The 21,497-nt window shown below is 42.4% G+C and overlaps 1 protein-coding gene across 1 annotated transcript in view; it reads right to left on the reverse strand.

Annotated features, from left to right (window-relative positions):
• The window catches only part of BRIP1 (BRCA1 interacting helicase 1), a 164,754-nt gene that overhangs the window by 42,683 nt on the left and 100,574 nt on the right, over positions 1–21,497 (reverse strand). Inside the window, exons 19-22 of the mRNA XM_063146787.1 lie at positions 18,935–19,252; positions 14,365–15,180; positions 12,373–12,448; positions 9,315–9,473 (exon numbers count right to left, since the gene is read on the reverse strand). Coding sequence (XP_063002857.1) covers positions 9,315–9,473; positions 12,373–12,448; positions 14,365–15,180; positions 18,935–19,252 — 1,369 coding nt within the window. The remainder of the gene's footprint in view (positions 1–9,314; positions 9,474–12,372; positions 12,449–14,364; positions 15,181–18,934; positions 19,253–21,497) is intronic.

Raw genomic sequence — 21,497 nt, forward strand, 5'->3', positions numbered from 1 at the left:
AGAGAAAAGTCTTTATCCATCATGTTACTTGATCACTTTTTAAACTGGAGATGCTGGTGTTTGAACCTTCTGCATGCAAGGCAGGTGTTCTACCACGGAACTGTGCCCCCCACCTCCTTTCCTAACCCCTCCAAAAGGAGTTTGCGGGGAGCCATTCTGAGCAGATAGCACACTCACTGTAGAATCCGTTTCCTATGGAGGACTACTGAGGCTTATTTCGCCCTGATTTTTCTGCGAAAATTTACCTATTATAGCATTTCTTGCTTAAGCTGTGGCACTGGGATTGATTAATCAATCAATTAATTCTATTACATTTCTAAACTGCCCAATAAGAAATGCTCTCTAGGCGGATAGTTTGAGTCATTCTGCACTTTTGTTGATTGCAATGACTGCTTGCTATTCAAGTGTTGGTTGCATTTTTTTAATCCACACTGAATGGTGTTTGTTTGTAATTTGTGTAAGCTGCCTTCAAAAGAATCCTTTGGGATAAGAGGCAAGATCGACATTTGAAGACCAGACAATTCAGTTTGATTAGAATATGGCTGCAAGACTGCTAACTGGGAATGGGTGATGGGAGCATTTCACATCACCTTCACTGGTTCCCAATTTGTTTCCGGGCCCAATTCAAGGGACAGGTTTCGATCTTTAAGGCCCTTTATGGCTTATGACCAGGGTACCTGAAGGACCATCTCTCTCCATATATATTTGCCTGGAAACCTTCTTGGGAGGGCCTTCTCTGACTCTTCTTCACATTGCGCATAGTGATGGTCACCAACTTGGATGGCTTTAAAAGGGAGTTAGGCCTTAGCTGGATCTAAGGATGATCCCAGGCAAATGGAGGGGTCTTCCCTGCCTGCTCCTGGGATCCCGTGTGTCATTTGGATGCACAGGGATGATCCCAGGACAATCCTGGGATATAGGCCTGGTCTAACCATGGCCTCAGACATATCCCTGGAGGAGAAGGTTATCAATGGCTACTAGCCCTGATAGCCATATGCTACGTCCAGTATTAGAAGCAGTATGCTTATGTGGGAGGGTACTGTTGCACTAGTGGGAGTGTACTGTTACACTGTTGTCCTGTTTGTGGGTTCCTGGTCAACAGCTGGTGCGAACAGGATGCTGTTATGTTCCCATCAAGTATGGTGTAGCACTTGAAGACGGGGAAGAGTCACTTTTCGATAGTGGCGCTCCTGGAAGGGTAGTGCCTTTCCCAGAGAGACTCACATGGCACCTATTTTGCTGGTATTTCAGTGCCAGGTGAGCTTTGTTTTTCCCAGGCTGGTTTAACTATACGCTATTTTTCCTTCTTGTGTGTGTGGGTTGCTGTTTTATAAAACGCTGTATTCAGATCGTTGTTTGTATCATTCCATTTCAAATTGTTTTCTCTCTACGCTTCTGAGAGCTCTGTCATAGGGCAGCCCATAAGTAACGTCAATAAGTAAATAGATGCAATACACTGAAGGTTCCCTTCCCCACACCCACGCCCAAATGTGAATGCCATTGTGTTGAAATCACACCCACAACAGCTAAGATATTTCCCATCGTAATAACAAAGAGGGGTCTGTTAATGCCGCAGCAGACGGGTCAGGGGCAGCTGCTCGACGGACTGCATCATAATCGGTATAAAATACTGGCTGGCAACAATGGCTGCTCATTAGAATATAGAGCAATTAGAATGCTGCATTTGTAATCTCGGCATCTGCTACCAAACTCTTTTAAGCAGGACGTGATAAATAAAAAAAAAAAGAAGGAAAGAATAATCCACCACGAGCTGTCTTTGCTCTAATTCAAAAAAAATCACAATTGCACAAACAGATTACTTTAACTGCAGGGAGGGACAACTGATTTGTTGAGTTTCGGCGGAGCAAAATAACCATACAATGATTTTTTTAAAAATTACACACACACGCACACACCTTTTTCCCGTCACAGCACGCTTCGTAAGCCATACTGTACATCAAAAGGCTTAATTAGAAATGAGGAGCCAGAATGTCAGCAGCCAGCCAGCTGCTGCACTAGACTTTGGAAATAAAACGTATTTTTTAAAAATAAAGATGTACAATAGTAAAAGTTTGCCCTTCTAGAGCTGAACGTTTGTTTGCTTGCAGAGGGGGTCGGTGGAAGCGTAAGGAGAAATTGTGGCGACGCAAAATTCAAAAGCTCTCGAGTACGGAGGCATTTGTGTTAATTAATTTCTTGTTCTCAGTTTCCCAGTCGTTTTATATTTGAAGAATAATGTTATACTGCTGCTTTTAACTTCTGCTGTGTGGTTTGATATGGATGTTTACATTGGATAACAGGGAGAGCCACAGCTGCGTGGCAGCGCACTTGCACTGCGTGCAACTCACTACCACAAGAGGAGATTCAGGACAAATAAAAGGAAGGACTTCTTCACACAGCACAGAGGTGAACGATGGAATTCCCTACCGCAGGATGTACTGATGGACACCAAGTTGGATGGCTTTAAAAGGGGGTTGGATAAATTCCTGGAGAAGGAGAAGGCTATCCATGGCTACTAGCCCTGATGGTTGTGTGCTACCTCCAGCATTTGAGGCAGTAAGCCTGGGTGCATCAGTTGCTGGGGAACATGGATGGGAGGGTGCTGTTGCACCATGTTCTGCCTTGTTGGTGCCCGGCCAATGGCTGGTTGGCCACTGTGGCCGTCGAGTCCAACCCCATGCTCAATGCAGGAAGAGAGCGGCTGCTTCCAGGCAAGGAATCGTGTCATTCTGCAATCGTGTCATTCCGCAAATTCATATAGCGCTACCGGAGCTCCACTGAATCTTTCTGATTGGCAAGAGGCTGCCCATTACGCTTGAACAAAAGGTTGTGCAACCAGTTGACAAGAGTGATGCTCAACAGGTTGCACAATGGCTCGCGCAGCTGTGCTTCCACAAACGTAACTTTCATTGGGTTCTTCTCTTGCGCAGAGTTTAGCACGTAGTTTCTGCTAGCGCGTCATTTGCGCTGATGGCATGACACAGTTGGATGAAGCCATAACTCAATGACACAGAATGTTGTCTGGGTGGAGTGAGGTAAGGTGACAACTGGGCAGGGGGAATAAATGTCAATTCAGTGTGTGGCTGCTGCAAAAGAAGCAAACTCCATGTTAGGAAAGGAACTGAGAAGAAAACTGCCAGTATCATACTGCCCTTATACAAATCTATGGTGCAATCACATTCAGAATACCGTGCACAGTTTTGGTTACAGCACCTTATAAAAAGACATTGTAGAGCTGGGGGGAAACTGCAGAAAACGGCAACTGAAATTATCAAGGGGTGGGAGCGACTTCCTTCCGAGGGAAGGTTACCACAGATAAAAGAAAGGACTTCTTCACACAGCTCATAACTAAACTACGGAATTCGCTAGCACAAGATGTAGTGATGTCCACCCATTTGGATGGATTTAAAAGGGGGCTGGACAAATTCCTGGTAGAGAAGGGTTTAAGCGGCTACTAGTCCTGATGGTTATATGCTACCTCCAGTATCAGTATGCCTATGTAAACCAGTTGCTGGGGAACATGGGCAGGAGGGTGCTGTTGCTCTCATGTTCTGCTTGTAGGTTTCTGTTGACAGCTGGTTAGCCACTGTGTGAGCAGAATGCTAGACTAAATGGACTCTTAGTCTGATCCAGCATGGCTCTTATGTTCTTATGAGTTGCTGGAAACCTGAACAGGAGCACTCCTAATGGAGACTCACTGAAGTCTGAGGCCAATACTAGACATTTCAGCTGAGATGCTGTAACATCTCTGTATCTCATCCTGATCCTGTATATCTAAATTTAATTCTAATGCATGTAGACTACTTCGATTTGCTTTTGAATGGTGTGCGTGCACACACACAATTTTATATGTATATATTCATTTTATTTTATTTACCGTATTTTCCGGCGTATAAGACGACTGGGTGTATAAGACGACCCCCAACTTTTGGGAAGATCTTCCTGGGTTAAAAAGTCATCTTATACTGGGCGTATAAGACGACCCCCAACTTTTGAGAAGATTTTCCTGGGTTAAAAAGTAGTCTTATACGCCAGAAAATACAGTATTTCATTTCTGTACTGCCCAATAGCTGAAGCTGTCTGAGAGGTTCACAAAAATTATCTAATGTATATCAGATAAAAATAATTACAGCCTGGCAGCTGTCCTGGTGGGCACCTTTCAAATGTAACGTGAAGGAAGCCAGAGGTGAGATGGAAATACAGGCTATGCCGTCAACAAGAATTTAGTTAGAAAATAGAAGCCAATCCAATGATTTTCATCACATCTTTTAAAAGAGGTTCGTCTCCTCCTAGATTTGTCTACTCGCACAATTTCCTAAACCAGATTATAAAGCTAAATCCACACAAAACCTTAACGGATCAGGATTTCATTTCTTGCGCTGCAAAAACTTTGGTGGCGGCCAAGTCTTATCGGCTATGCTGGCAGACAGATTACAGAAGATGCGCTCCGGGATAAGTATGAAGCACTACCCGGCTTAAACCAATTACACACTTAGGGGCAAAGTTGTCAAACCGCAGATGATTGCCAAATCCATACATTTAATTTTCTTGGCACATTCCTATTTCATGAGGAATTATGCTGCCAGTGTCAGCTTTGGGATGAACAAAGACAGCTGGTTACAATAACAACAAAAACTTTATTTAAAGCCATTACACGAATAAGTGGGATGTAAAACAATGAAATGGAGTTTTAACACAATTGCATGCCACAAATATCAGGGTGGGGAAGAAACCCAGATTCAACTGACTATGAGATTCGATTTCTTCCTAGGAGGCAACACTTTACCGCTGCGTGTGTTTACTTGTTGATGGATATTTCCATTAATTATCTTGACAACTGATTTTCGTCTCCTTTTAAAGGGGGAAGCTGTGTATGAGCCCATCCGTTGTACAATAATCCCGATCTGTCCTAATTATGCTTCATGTAACTGGAGGCTCGAAAAATGGAAGGCGAAGAAGCACGCAAGGATAATTTCATTTCTAGGGCTCGCTTCTGCCCTATTACAGCTCACCGACTCTTGAGTGGTATTCTGCTACGTTCTCAAAACATACGACCAAGACCAAGAAGAAGAAGAAGAAAGAAGCCTTGCACTGCACAATTTAACCCATATAATTAGCAATTATGTCCTGCACGCTCCCCAATACAAAATCTGTTACAAACCTAGGGAAAGAAACATTAATGAGCTACCTCTGGGCTCCTTGCTCTGTGAAATGCGTTTGCATAATAATGAGGCCCAATCTGCTGGAAAACACATAAAGGACAAATTAATAAGGTTGTCATTTTTGGGGGGGGGGGGTAACCCGACAATGCTTAATACAGTTTTCGTAATCTGCTCAAGACAAAAGGCGGTCGCGCAGACACAGCCGATTATACATTCGCGTGGCAGATGAAATCTTTTATTAAACAGAATGATGAATCTGATTAACATGCGATAACAAATATACAGTCTGCAGGGGGAAAATATGACCGCCGCCACCTCCTGCAAGCATCCCTCACGTCGACGATTAAGCCTCTACTCAGATTGAGGTCAGACTGGTATTCCCAAAAGGCGCATTAAGCTAAAAGTTTGCCAAATGTGGCAACATGATGAACAAAACAATATCCTGTTATATAAAAAGCGACGGACTCGACAGCTGACGGTCTAATCAGGGCTGTAAGAAGCCCTTAAATAAATTTGGGGTGGGGTGGAGGGGAGAAAATAATCTTTGTTATAAAAATAAATGTGGCTAGCTAAACACGGGGGAAGTGTTACCAGATAATCGGCAGCAGATCTCGGGAAACAAGAATATAGCTGGCGTCAAGTCCCTGGACACATCTTCTATGTTTTCGTGGCTTTTTCTACATGGTTAACCGATATCTGGCTATGAAGTATGGTGGTTCCCCAAAGGTCTGTTGGCTGAGGGACACTTTTCTCCTGGAACTGAAGAGGCATACTTCGCTTTTACAAACCCAAATGTTTATTTTTTAAGCTTTGAAAGAGTGAGGATGATGCACCCTCCAAAGAACACAGGAAGATGTCTTGGACAGGGTCAGGCTAGTTTCCCAGCTGTGCCAGTAGCATCTATGCGGACTGTTAGAGGCACTCTAGAATCTCAGAGAGAGCGAGAGGTCTTTTCAATCGCCTCCTACCTGATCCTTGTTCAAACTGGACTGAGAAAAGGAAGGACGTCTTCACACAGCGCATAGTTAAACTATGGAATGCGCTACCACAAGTTGTAGTGATGACCACCCTTTTGGTTGGCTTCAAAAGGAGACTGGACAAATTCATGGGGGAGAAGGGTAACAACGGCTACTAGTCCTGATCTGTATCAGGATCACTGGCATGTGTGTATGTATCTGTGTGTGCGGCCCCGAATCCCAAGCCATGTGGCCTTGGGTCCTTCTTTTTCTCAGTCCTGAATCTTCCACCAATCAGCTTCATGGGATGACCCATTGGGTTCTAGTATTACGGGAGAGGGAGAAAAATGTCTCTCTATCCACACCATCCATCATTTTGTACACCTCTATCAGGTGTCCCCGTAGCCTTAGGTAGCTCACCAGGCAGAGGAAGAGAAGATCAATCCTGGCTAGCATGCTTTTGCGAAGACCAAAGAACCCTGAAAAATGTGTAGTCTTCCAAAAGCAAAGTATGAACTCTACACTGAGCTGGGGTCCCTCACAACCTTGTACCAGGTCAGATTATTTGTCCATGAAGGCTAGTGTCATCTGCTCTGACTGGCAGCAGCTTGGAAAGCTGAAGGCGGGAATCAGTGCCTAATTGTGTAGCACATCTTTGATGGCACTAACCAATAGGCCATCATTCTGGCTCTGCTCCAGGCAGCAAAACGTCTTGGGTCGGCACTGTCTCCAAGATCTTTCCTGGCCGTGCCCCCCTTGCCTTTCAATTTGCCATTAGGTTTCAACCTAAATCACTAGTAGTAGTAAGAAAGCTGATATTTGTTAGCCTCGAATTATTTTTTAAAAATGAAAGAAGAAAAGACTGAAGTCAATTTAGTAAGTCAACAATGTCTGAAACTCTTTAACTATAGCCTTTCCTGTATCTTCCGCCCCCCCCCCCCTCATAAACATACAATACCATAGAATTAACAGTATCCTTCATGCCAAAAGCTAGCTGGTTTTATTACATAGTATTGCAGACGTCTGTCTAAATGTAGTTTTACAGCAGAAGGTCAAGTTTCGTGTATGAAAAAAAACTTTGAAGACACACATTTTTGCTATAATATTTTGTTCCCCCCATCGCTCAGATCTCTCACTATGGGAGATATGGTTAAATGTGTCGTTTCTTTCCTGTTCCGCTTTAAATGATCTTTTAAATTCTATTTTATTTCAGACACTGTGGAACTTCATACATTTCATTCATTAAAATTGCTGCGCTTGTAAAAGTATGACAACTACTCTATAATGTTCTATTGAAACCAACAGGGTTGCTAGGTACCACATCCTGCCAAAGCAATTAATAATGGAAATTTGAAGCGAGTTCTAACCTGACAGGTCATGTACAATACAACCTTAAACGTGTCTACTCAGAAGTAAGTCACACTGAGTTCAATGGGGCTTACTCCAAGGTTTAAGTGGGGATAGGGATGGCAGTCTAGACTCAATGTGGGTAGCAATAATTTGAAATGTACTAAGTATTAGAGATGAGAGTAAATTACTTAACTTGTTTCATGTTCCTTTCCAGGAATCTTTCCCTGTTTTGACGAATTTTTGAAACTTGTTGCAAATATATGTGTGTTGTTTTGCCGTTTTCTGTGTTGTTTTTCAGCTTTTCAAGGTTCTGTGTTATTTGTGTTGTTTTGTGTCTGGGTCATTTTCCTTTTTTGCCCTCACAGCCTTGGGCCACATCTGTCCACACTAGTTTAATACTATTGGCCATGGTGACTGATGCGATTTTGACCATGATGTCATGATGCCTTGACCTGATGATGTCAAGATGTCTTGACTTGATGTCACAGACACTTATAAACAAAACCACCTCAGCCAACTGGATTCAAGAGTAGCGTGGGGTGGAAATTTTCCCAGTGTTTTATTTTTCTGCAGAAAAAAATTAATTTCATATGTTTATTAATAACAATGAATGCATGCCAATTGCTAATGCAGTGTCAGACAAAATTGGGAGCTTCGAAGTTGTAGATGAATAGTTGTCAGCATATGAAGCACAGCTGTTTGGGTTGTTAAAAGTTTTTAGTGTGTCCACAGATTTCAGTAACTTTTTTTTTCTTAAATGTAAACAATCATAGAATTAGCCTATAAGGCCATCAAGTCAAACCCCTGATTAATGCAGGAATCCACCTTAAAGTGATAATGAAGTACATGCTATTGTGTTCCATTAAACATTTCTACATAATAAAACATTTAAATCACATTAACTTTGCTTTAATTATAACATGGGATAGCTTTTTTTTTTAGCTTTCATGTTTATAAAATACAAGTAAAAGAAACATACTAAAATAGATCACTCTCAAGCTCATGGGGGGGAAAATCCAATGCAAATTAACTTATTTTTCCAATTCAACATTTCCCAGAAAACCAAAGACGAAGACGACATGGGCACTGAGATATATCAGCACCCAAGACAACCAAAGTGCAGCGAACAGCAAATGCTTACGGGGTGTTTTTTCAGTTATTCATTTGTTTCCATTGAATGTAGCGTTTTCAAAGCAAGTATCAAAATTAGAGAGAGTTTGATGCAGCCCTACTAAAGATATGTCAGGAATCGATTTGCGTTTTTATTTATTAAACAACCTTCCATTGCATTTGTAGAACGACTACCGACAGCTTTACAAACAATAAAATCCACAACAGCAACGATATCACCAAGGACAAGAAAATAAGCAGCAGTAAAGCAGAAGCAGGTGCGACAGGTAAAACCAGGGGACAGCCAGAAACATCAAATGGTTGCCGGAACAAAAAGGTCTTAGGTAGGTGGTGAAAAGCATAGATCAGAAGGAACTCCTGAGGGAGGGATTTACACAGTCTAGGCATGATAACAGAGAAGACCAAACCAGCCATCTCCTTGGCCACCATTAGACCACGAAGACTAGCCTCCCCTGCAGATGTCTGGTAAGTAATGGTCGGTCTGGTCTGGGAGGAGATGGTCCCTCTTAAATCTGTTCAGTTTCAAAGGCAATCAATCACCAGCACCTTGAAGTATGAAAACATCACTCATGGGCAACTGTACAGGTCATGTTAGGGAAGAAGGAGAATGCTAAAGTATGGAAGGCCTATGCTGCTGAGGACGTCTGCTTTTGTTTTACAAATGAAAGAGGCTTCCTGTTTCTGGCTTTGGAGGCACAAGATAAATTTGACTTACCCATGACTGGACAACTCTTGCCAAGGTGAGTTATTTCGGCCCCCATTGGAGGACTCGGAGAAGGCGGCCGTACGACATAGTTTTGGCATTGCACATAGCTGGGAAGAGGATGTTTGTCCGTATTCCAGATAGCATTCAAAGATAAGCTTGCATCCAAGCCTGAAAAAAAAGAAAAAAGACCCTTAGCAGGGTATGGGACGGACAACACACACACACACACACACACACACACACACACACCAGATCGTGTTTCACAAAAGCCTACCAGATTGTCTTTCATGCAGTAAAACAATTTGAGGAAATGGATAACAGTGGAAAGAACGCAATTCTAACAAATAGTGAGCGGTGAAAAGGCTTGCCTGCGCATTCACACTACCACGTTATTTGAAAAGAAAAGAAAAGTTGGACATAATCCAGATAAGCACTTTGGAGTCCCATTTACTTCAATGGGAGAGATTTAAGTTCCAAAGAGCCACTGTGGTATAGAGATTAGAGTATTGGAGAAGGGACAGGAAAACTCAGGTTCAAATCTCTATTCAGCCTTGAAGTACACTGGGTGACCTTGAGCCAGTCCGTTTCTCTCAGTCTAACCTACCCCAAAGAAGACCCATGTACACTGCCTTGAGTGCCTTAGAAGAAAGACATCATACAAATGTAATATAATGTAAAGGGCAAGATCTTGGCCTTTGTTAATTCATTCTTTCTTTGTAAAATGGTAGGTCCTAAGAAGCAACTCAAAATGCAGCTCTAGTGGTGGTGCAATTACCTATATAACAACCCTTTAAGTACTTGAAAAGTGCTATCATATACCCCCCATCTTCCCTTCTCAAGGCTAAGCAGTTTCTTTAATCTTTCCTCATAGGACTTAGTTTCTAAGTCCCCGGATCATCTTCGTTGCCCTTCTCTGAACTCATTCCAATTTATCTGAATCCTTCTTAAAATGTAGCATCCAGAACTAGACACAAGGTGAGGTCTGACCAGAGCAGGCTAGAATAGAACCATCACTTTTCCATGATTTTGAAATTGTGCTTATACTGATGCAACCGAGTATTGTATTTGCCTCTTTTTTTTTTTTTTTGCAGCCATGTTACACTGTTGACTCATATCCAGCTTGTGATTGACTGATTTGGAAACACTGCATGCATTTTTACAAGATTCAGAGCTGAAACTAAGCATTGGGGTCAACCTGGACACCAGGTGTACTTCTCTGTGTAAATATGCAGCACTGTTCCTTTCCTCTTGCCTTTTTAGTACCGTTAATAATAATAAAAAAAACACCCTGCACAACTAGTTCTGTGGGTCGAAGTAGGATTTGGGTTTGTTTTTAAGCAGCAGCCCTCGATAGCGAAGCAGCAAGCCCCTTTTGAAATTTTAGGGGACAGGGAGGGCTTTTGAAAACAGTTTATGATATAGCTCATGACATGGTGACTGGGCCTGTCCAAGCCCTTCAATGTGCCCGTCAAAAGCAGGTAGCATACTGTAACACACTAAAAGGAGATTATTTGTAAAAAAAAAGACAACTCTTACCAGCTACTTGAGGCAGCATTTCTCAGCTTTGCAGAAAATACAACACCGTACCAGCGTGCGAAATTGGGACTTTCAGCACTTCCTTCCTCATTGGGAAAGAGTAACAGAGATATAAAGTAGCGTATCAAAGGCTAAAGTGTCTAAACATGCAGTGTAATAATTATTTAACGCGCTAATGACAACCGCAATTTCGAAAAGAAATAAATTAGTCATCGTTCTGAAAGCACAAGCCCCATTTGGATCAATATTTTATTGCTTGGAAACTCACATTCATTGGTAATAATAATAAAAAAATACATATCATATTAAAATAAATGACGTTCTCGGCACACATGCATTATACAGCAGGCACATTTTGTGCCCAAATGTTGACTGTTTTAATGAGGTTTGAGGAGCAGAAGAGATGCAGAAGAGATGATTATGAGAGACCATCAGCTAAAGGAATGCTTGGCAATTTCTAACCAATGTGCAAACTTCCTGTTCTTTATTTCTGTAGCTTCTTATCCTGTCTACCAATCCTCTTCTTATTTTCCTGCCCAGCTTTTCTGAAGAACATAGGAAGCTGCCTTATACTGAGTCAGACCACTGGTCTATCTAGCCTAGTATTGTCGACACTGACTGGCAGTTGTGCAGGGATTTTTCCAGCCCTACTTGGAAATGCCAGGGATTGAACCTCTACCCCTGAGCTATGGATCTCCCTCTCTCAGGCTGAAATGAGACGCTTGATGTACAAGTGGGGGCTGCCAAAAAAGGCCGCCTCCTCTCCCCCTTTTATGGGCCCAAAGTGCTAACCATTTACTGTAGGTAAGATGGGATATTTGAGGTTCAGCCCAACCATTTAATGAATGGAGCACTGGTTTAATGTGCCAAACTCTACAAGAGATGCTGTGCTCAAGGCTGGTAACACCACTTCCAATAAACACAGGATAAAACCAACTGGAATGAAGTCAAATATAACATTTTGCATGTTAAAATGAATTACCGCTGCCTCAAATTTCATCTAACGAAAGCCAGGAAAAGCTGGCACTAAGGCAGTCTTTTAGCACTGTCAGGAACTGTCCAAGCTGAGATTAGAGGCCACATCTGTATGTAACGTTAAGCCAGGGTTTGTGTTCACCTAATTGTGGTTTGTTTGAACACCTGAACCTGTCCTGAGGAACTAACTAAGGTTTTATTTTAAGATAACAATCCTCAGTTTGATACTAAGGCTTGTAATTCACTTATGTAGTTGGAACAATTTAGTCATCAGAAGGAAGACCATGACTTCACCCACATGACTTCGGACTTCCAACATTACTATGCAATGCAAGATGGAGCTGTTTTCTAGAGGTTTACATATTCATTAAGTAACATCAGAACAGATCCTAATTTGAAAAGAATTGAAGTCACATTGATATCACTTATTGAGTTAATTAACATGATGTGAACTGGACCACAGAACAATACTATGCTTCATTATTCCAACTGGATAATCAAAACTACCACTGTGGTCATAAATGTACTGAAATCTACAAATTCTTTTCAACTTTACCTGTCAATTGTGTGGCCACCTCCCTTACTAGAAGATGTCCTGATTCTTCGCTTATATGTTCGCTGCACTTTCGGCCCTTCAATAAATTCAGGATTTAATTATTATTTTGTGGTCTCTGTGACTGAAAATCAAGTTTATTCATTGCCAAGTTTACTCAAATTATCACATTTTCCCGCTATTCAAGACAACTTTGTTCTAAATGTTAATAAAACAACATTCAATTCATGTCCAATCATATACATTTTACAAGGCAAACAAAAGATAATAAAGCTCACTGGTCAGTATCCACATTTGTGTGTCAATTTATTTGCTCAAGATTCAGAAGAGATGTGCTTACTTAAAGCAATAAAGATTTTGTTACCTATCACTGAAAACCTGATCTAAAGGAACGATGCACTGTAACAAGGTTTGGAAAAATATCGCTAATACTACCTTACTTTACAAATTTGTCATATATGCAACACAGATAACAAACAATTCTAAAAAAGACATTTAGCTTTACTGCTTCCTATAAAATATTATTTATGATTTGTTCCATTTAGAAGAAATGTCTTGATGAGATGGAAAAACTGGCAAACTAAAAGTGAAATTAAGCTGTTCTGGTGTTGTGCTGTCCTGTCATTCTAAGAACCACTTCACCTGCTGCATAGAACTGAAACCACACACCTCTTTAGACAAATCTGTTCCTCTGCCTGGAATTCCTGATTTGGCCACAGCTACCCGAGACATTTAAGGATGTGTGACTGTCATTCATACTTCACACATTTGCTACAGAAACACCACTGCTGTGTAAAGAAACCCTAAGAGCTGAATCACAAGGCACATTTTTCTAACAAAAATGCAAATAAGGCTTCGATACTGTCTTTCTTGATTCCTAAAAACGTGCATGCATAGTAGGCCCAAGAAGGGACGGAATTTCTCTTGCTTCTTTTTGTACCCCCATGTTCTGGTCTGTCTAGCAGATGCTGCATGACAGCGCTGATAAAACAAAAGACAGTGATATTCTTTGCGCAACTTCATACAAAAAAAAAGCAAGACATTTTGGGCCAGTTTTTCCCATCACATCGCAACTTCTGAAGTTTTCAAATTCCTCATGGCCCAATCAGATACTATATTCTGGAGAGAACTCTACAGTAGGGGTGGGCAACTTATGGCCCTCCTGATCTTTTGGCCTATAAGTCCAATTAGCCCTAGCCAGCATACCCAGTGGTGAAGTACGATGAGAACTGTAGGCCAAAAAAAAATCTGCAGGGTCACAAGTTGCTCACCCCTGCTCATATCCATATAATCCTCAACCCTCCTCTTCACCACAAGAAGAAACTAACTAATGAACTGGGCCATATCTCATTTAATTGAAATTAATTCTCTCTCCTGACTACTTAATTAAAAACCTGGTTCTTTCTAGGTATAGTGCAGTGAGATATTGCAATCAAATTAATGTGAGAGAATAACTCATTTGTCAATTTCCCTTGTGGGAACGTGCAAGATTATGGCCGCCCCATGGTATAATATCTGGACACGCCGTCCTAAGTCTATGCCAATTGCACCATGGGGCAACCATAAAAGCTGTCATGAATCCAGGCTTGAGCTAGAACTCCAAGCTATGAGTGCTGCCAAAAGCCATGGGCCCTGTCTCTCCCTCGCTTTCCCCCAATGTTTGGTAATAGAAACACGTGACATGTTGTCATCATTCCCATGCTGTTTGTGCAGAGAGCCATGAGACATGAGGACATGCATTTTGCATTACTAAATATTGCAGAAGAGCGGAGGAGGGCGAGATAGACACACAAGGCGGTTTTTCGGCCATGAAGTCCAGCTCCAACTCCTTTCAGACTAACTTTTGCGGCTGACATCCAACGATTCGTACTTTGGATATTGTTTGTGTTGTTTTCGTTCTACTGAAACCCCGATTAACTGAATCCGTCCCTAGCATAAGCTAAACATTACGACTCCTTTGTTTCACAGATCACTGAGCTGTAAGATGGGACACACCTTTGTTTCGTGATCGGGAAAGTTTGCTGCTCTTTTTCTTAATTTCCTGCTCAGTGTCACCTATGCTACTGCCATGTCCAGCTGCTCTGACCGCACCTTCATTATTCTCACTGCTCTGCACGGATCCATGCCACCCTGCACTGGCTTCTGCATCCACTGTAATCTTGCCCGCTGCATCTAACAAGTTTAGAGCACTGGTTCCATAAAGCTCTCCAGCCATAATAGAGTCTGCTGTTTCAAAGGGAGTCCCAGTGTTGCCGCAAGTGTGACTTAGCAATTCGTTTTTCTGTTCCACTGACTCAACAGCGTCGTAAAGTTCAGGTGTGAAATAGATACTGTCATCGCCGGCATCTGTTTCTGCAGCTACGACTGATGGTGAAAGTTCCACGTTTCCTTTCACTGGAGAAAATGTCACATTCCCTCTGTCTTCATGAGCACAGAGCTGCTGTTCAGTAGGATGTTCTTGAATGACTGAGCTGATAGCTTTTCCATGAGAATAGCTAATCGTTTCCCTATGTGGCATCAGTCCGGTTGGCTTGTCTTCTTCAACCACTGACATATCCTCCTGGGGTCCATTTGCAACAGGCTCACTAGTTTTACCCACTGATTCCTTTCGTTCCCATTTCGTTTTGAAAGCGTAGTTCTTATTCAGGGTAGGCAGAGGTGTTGAAGTCAACGGTTTACTGAAATAACATTTGATACTGCTGGAAACAAGACCACTATTTGCTTTTCCTCTCTCGTGTTCAGTGGTGGAGTTTTGAGGTTTGGAATCTCTAAGATTGTCTTGCTTTATTGTCTGGGAAGGCGGTTGAAGATCTGAATGATAATGAGAAATATAAACAGATGCAGTCAATATAAATTCTTGTCATTTTACTTAGAGAGTAGCATACACATTAGAATATATTGTTGTTTTTAGAGTCACCTAGTTCAAACTTTCTGCTTTTAGGATACCATCTACCACTCCAACACTTTAGCCAGTGTGGTGCAGTGGCTAAAGTGTTGGACTGGGAGTCGGGAGATCTGGGTTCTAGTCCCCACTCGGCCATGGAAAGCCACTGGGTGACTTTGGGCCAGTCACAGGCTCTCAGCCCAACCTACCTCACAGGGTTGTTGTTGTGAGGATAACATGGAGGGGACGAGGATTGTGTACGCTGCCTTGGGCTCCTTGGAGGAAAGAAGGTGGGGTATAAATGCAATAATAAATAAATAAATTTGTTTGCTATGGAATCATTGCAAATTCTAAAGAATTTGAGGACATGCAGGACACACTCGGCTCATGAGAGATCTTGGCTAGGCCTTTTGGATCTCAGTGTTGCCTCACTTGAACTGAAAACATCCTACGTTCCCTCCATGGCTGCACACTCTCTTTCTGGGAATCTTGTCTGCCCTTCCTGATGATCTTTCTTGCTAAGAAACGCCTGGCTAATTTCCCCCAAACATCACAAAACAAGCAAGCAAATAAAAACTCGGGGATCCTCAAAACACAGTTCATAGGAAAAAATATATTGGATCAGAGCATGGGTCCACCTAGCCCAGTAATCTCGACACTGACTGGTAGCAGGTCTCCAGGGTTTCATGCAGAATTCATTCCCAGCCCTACCTGGAGAGGCCAGGGATTGAACCCGGGACCTTCTGTATGGAAAGTGGAGCTCTACAGACCCACGGCCGCTCCCATTTCAAAATTCAATGAGCTAGATCAAGCACTTTGTATGAGAGAAACACAATTACTCAGCTTCCTTTCCCTTCAGTGGGAGAGATGTTGGCTTCATTTCTTTACCCCCATCTTACCTGTCCAATTTTATGCATGTTAGCATCAATCTAGCAACACACACACACACACACCTGGTAAGTGTGACCAGAGCAGTCCCCTCCACCAAAAAGAATGGGAAAGCCCTGTCATGTTCTATGTATAAAAAGTTCTGGATTGGGAGAAAATTACATGTGAGTAATTTCCACAGAAGCTCCTGAAATATGCTTAGGATGAGAGGGCAAGGTAAGAAGCCCTCTGCTACAGGAACTCTTTACACTTCTATATTCCCCCCAGTGCCTAAGATACTGTTAGCACTACGTGCATCTTGTACTTTGGTAACCACGGAATTAAAAACAGCAGAACTGAGTGGCTTCCCTCCCCCTCTCCCTGCCCCAAGTAACTTCAGCATTGTAAGTTAATATTAGTTTTCAAGTAACTGGACTGATTGACAAGTAACTATATAGCTGCCTGTGTTAAAGGTATCCAGTACTGATGGAGAAAAATGCTATTGAACAAAATGGCACTTTGTTAAGATGTGCATAATCCCTTCTTTCCACTCAAGAACAAAGAGCCCCATGTGTGTGGCCAAATGCATCAACAGTTTTTGGATTTCCCCTTCAGAGAGCGGCTCTTCACTCTGCACCGTGGATAGCTCAGAACCACTTTCAGGGGCGGGAGAGGCTACAGCAGGAAGGCATGGGGCTCATGACACTGGTGTATATATAGATGCTTCAGTACACCCCTAGAAACTCCACCCATGCCTCTTTCAGGGAGGTGACCATAGCTTAGGGAGAGGGATTTCAGCCCAGCAGTAGAACCACAGAAGACCCCAGGTTCAAAATCTCTTGCATCTCCAATCAAAGGGAGCAGGTGTCGGGAGAGATTTCTTTCTGCCTGAGCCCCTCGATGGGTCCTTCCAGTCAGCAGAGACAATAACGGGCTAGACGGACAAATCCTCTGAACTGGTATCAGGCACCATCCTCTATACCTAAGGAAGAGGCAGTAGCTGAACGGTAGAACATCTGTTTTACATCCAGAAGGCCCCAGATTCAATCCCTGTCATCTCCAGTTAGAAGGATCAGGGAGCAAGTTATGAGAAAAGCTTCTTTATGCCTGAGACCCTGGAGGTTCGCTACATAAAAGAGTATAAATAAGAACTTAAGAAGAGTCATGCAGGATCAGGCCCATCTAGTCCAGCATTCTGTTCACACAGTGGCCATTCAGCTGTCCACAGGAAACCCACAAGCAGGACCTGAGTGCAACAGCACCCTCCCACCCATGTTCCTCAGCAACCGGTATACATAAGCGTACTGCCTTTGATCCAGGAGCTAGCATATAGCCATCAGAACTAGCAGCCATAAAAGACTTCCCTCCACCTAAATTTTATCCTTGGTAGTGTATTAGGTTTAAATGTTTCAAGCTTTCTTAAGTTATTTTTTTAAAAAGAGGCAGCATTTTTCATTGCCTGGTGGGACGATATATTTATACTAATTGCATAGTAAACTCAGTGAGATATTACCCAGGCTTCAAAAGCTTTACAGCGGTGGTTCTTGTTCCCTAGAAGAGTAGGTATAGCATCTCCTTTTACCAAATGTTTGAGAAGCCAAAAGGTTATTTATTTCTTCAGTACCAGTTGGTTCATTCTCAAATATATCTTGCACACCGCTCCGAAATTTTTCAATGGGGAGCGGTATATAAATATTCTAATAAAAAAATAAAAAAAATAGGCTTCTCCTCCATGAACTTGTCCAATCCCTTTTTAAAGTCATCTGAAGTGGTGGTCATCACTACAATTTGTAGAAGTGAGTTTAACGATGTGCTGTTTGAAGAAGTCCTCCCTTTTATCTGTCCTAAATCTCCCACCAATCATCTTCATGGGATGACCCCACGTTTTAGTATTATGGGAGAGGGAGAAAAGTGTCTCCATATCCACTTTTGCTACAACGTACATGATTTTGTACACCTCTATCCTGTTTCTCCTTACTCACCATTTTTCTAAGCTAAACAATCCCAGCTGTTGTAACCTTCCCTCACCAGGGAGATGCTCCAGCCCCTGGATCATTTGAGTTGCCCTTTTCTCCACTTTTTCCAACTCTACAATGTTGTTTTTTAGGTGTGGTGACCAGCACTGTACACCAGATTCTAAGTGTGGACACGCCATAGAGTTGCGTAAGGAGAGCATGATCTTAGCAGTTTTATTTTCAATTCCTTTCCTAATTATGCCTAACATGGAATGAAAATGTCGACTCAGTATGCAGCTGCCCTTTTCACAGCGGCTGCATACTGGGTCGACATTTTCATCAAGCTGTCCACCACAACCCCGACAACTCTTTCTTGGTTAGTCAGGCTTAGACCCAATTAGATTATACTTGAAATTAGTCCCCCCCCACCAACGTACATCACTTACTCAACTAGCTGGAGAAATAGTCTGACGTGGAGTCAGGCAATCTCCTATGTACTTTAGCTCCCATTATTTATATCTATTACATTTATATCTCATCCCTGTTCCTCTTGCAAGGAGCCCAAGGCAGCTTATGTGATCCTCCTCTGCTTTCCATGTTATCCTCCAAACAACCCTGTGAGGCAGATTACGCAGAGGGTAACTGCCTGACCCAAAGTCACCCAGTGAGCTTCATGGCCAAGTGGGGACTAGAATCCCAAGTCCCAGTCCATAACTAAGCCACAGGGGTTCCTATGTTTTTTGGCTCTTAAGCCAAAAAAGATTAAGCCAACATTATCAAACCCACCCACCCAGGAAATATTTCAGAAAACTTCTAAAGCGTTTTAGCTTTTAAAAAGAAAAATCTCAGGAAGACCTACACTTTTTCTTTGCGAAGATGTTACATGACTGACTGGATGTCGTTGGATTAATTGCGATGACGTCTGCGGCAGAAAGTGTTTCCAGGACCAAATCTTGCGCTCCTCTTTCAACGCCAACACCTGGTGATAGATGAAGAGTTGCCTCCAGAAAAGAACTTGATGACAGATCCTTTGAACTCGGAGGCAGGAGCACGGATCCGTCATTGCCCTGAGGTGAAGAATCCTTCTGGTTTGTTTTAGCAAATGTATCCAAAGAAGCAAGGGCGCGATCAAAGTCTTCGTGGTGTTGGACTTGCTGGCGAATCCATTTCGATAACCCTTGGGAAAGTGCAAGGGGGGGCATTTGTGAAGAAGAATTTGACTATGTTGCTACTATGTAGAAAGACAGGGAAGTCATATTCTTGGGATGTACACTTTCCAGCCCTTAAAGGCTCATGACTTGAAGCTCATGATACCTGAATTATAGGGTCTAATCTAGCAATGGCAGTGAGGAGGCCACAATACAATATACTGAGGTTATGGGCCTTGACTCGAGATATCTTTGAATAGTTTGGCAGCTTGAGGTCTCAGAAGCTCATGATACCTGAATTATAGGGTCTAATCTAGCAATGGCAGTGAGGAGGCCACAATACAATATACTGAGGTTATGGGCCTTGACTCGAGATATCTTTGAATAGTTTGGCAGCTTGAGGTCTCAGTTCAGCTCCCAGAAGTTTCCTTTATGTCCCCCAAGAGTCCCTCTTCCATTTGTGCATCCCTCTGCTTGCACGCACATGAGCCAAGACACTGGCAAAGAACACTTTATTTAACTCTCTCCCCCCCTTGCAGGGCCAACAGAAAGAGAGGCATTGGAAGGAGCATCCAGCTTTATTAAGCACCTTAGCTGTTCACTCGGAGACTCAAATGACTCTTGACCCACCCACCCCATTTCTGGAGTGAATAGCCACAGACCCTCTGTGACAGCTCTGTCCTTATGCAACTGATTCCCATATGCAAAGCAAAGCACAGACATAAAGGGGAGGAGCTCTGCCAAAGCCTCACTCCCACGCAAAGAGGGAGGCGGAGCCTAAACAGCCCTTTGCCTGCATCTTGTTTTGCGTGGAAGTGGGTGGAGCAAATGCTGATGGCTGTACAGCACTTGCTCAATTCAAAATACACCCACCCACCCCCCAAAAATGAGTTGCTCACCATGGAGAAGGTTACCTAGGGAGGTTGTGGGCTCTCCCACACTAGAGACATTCAAGAGGCAGCTGGACAACCACCTGTCAGGGATGGTTTAGGGTGGATTCCTGCATTGAGCAGGGGGTTGGACTCGATGGCCTTGTAGGCCCCTTCCAATTCTGCTATTCTATGATTCTATGATTCAGAAGAATATACTCCCAATGCATGACCACGGCACTGAAAGTGATTAACCATCGTTGTTTGTGGTATACAGCCTGTGTGTTATTTTTACTTATTGGTTTTAAAGATTGCAAGGCAGCAGACTAAAAAATGTGATTATTCCACACATAATCACAATTAAAATGGGATGGAGAAGAATCGGTGGCACAGAAATTAGGGAAAGAGTGATTGGCCATCCTATTACATCACAGATATGGAAGAAAATCTTTTTACAAGGCCCAGCATGTATTAATATGACAGAGAATCACTACACAGAACTGTATCTGACCCCTAATCAATTGGCAGATGTTGGTGATGCGGAAATGACAAAGCTAATTTTATGCATATCTGGTGGGAATGCCCTTTAATTAATTGTTTTGGGGCTTAAGTTGTATTTGCAATATCAATAATTACACATTTCTGTATCCTGTGACTGTCTATAACCATCTTGCTCAGTTCTGTGGAAGAACAGAGATTTCATAGAAAAAGAGATGGCTCAGAATTTATTGATTACTGATGGGATTTTGGTTACCAGAAAGTGGATAAGTCATGTTATCCCCATCTTGAACTTTTTCAGACAATACACTGAGCCATGGTTAGGTCGCTAGCCCTTTTGCAGCAAATGGTTAGTGAGCATGTTTAAACCATGGTTATGTAGCCACCATGGTTAGGAATGGTTCACACGACATGCTAGGTCATGGTTCACATGACACAGTAAGCCATAATGTTTAGGTCAAAATGCTGACCCACTGTGGCTTAACGTCTCATCTGAACAGAGTCATTGCAAGAATGGTTGCATAAAGTTTGGGAGCTTACAGGTATGACTAAGCGAAATGAATATGTCCGTTTAAGAGATAGTAAACAAAAGACTGTCTGTTCTTCCTATATCTGACACCCTTTTATTGTCTTTATGAGAGCTAGATACAACTTGGATATGGACATATAATAATGTTTTTCCTATTTGTAGTCTGACCAAGAGGTGAAGTTTTTCACAAACTGTTTAATAGTTTTGCTTCCTCAGATGCTTAGTAACATCCTAGCTATCTGTCTAGAATGATACTTTGCAGTAATGTTAGAGGCCTGTCCTTTGTATGTATATTGTTTATAATATGTATTATATTTCCTTATATATAATAAACATTTATAAATATAAAAAGGAACAGTGCAGCCTGTGTGCCCCTAT

Source organism: Elgaria multicarinata, chromosome 22, assembly GCF_023053635.1.
Source record: "Elgaria multicarinata webbii isolate HBS135686 ecotype San Diego chromosome 22, rElgMul1.1.pri, whole genome shotgun sequence".
In the NCBI taxonomy this organism is placed as follows: domain Eukaryota; kingdom Metazoa; phylum Chordata; class Lepidosauria; order Squamata; family Anguidae; genus Elgaria; species Elgaria multicarinata.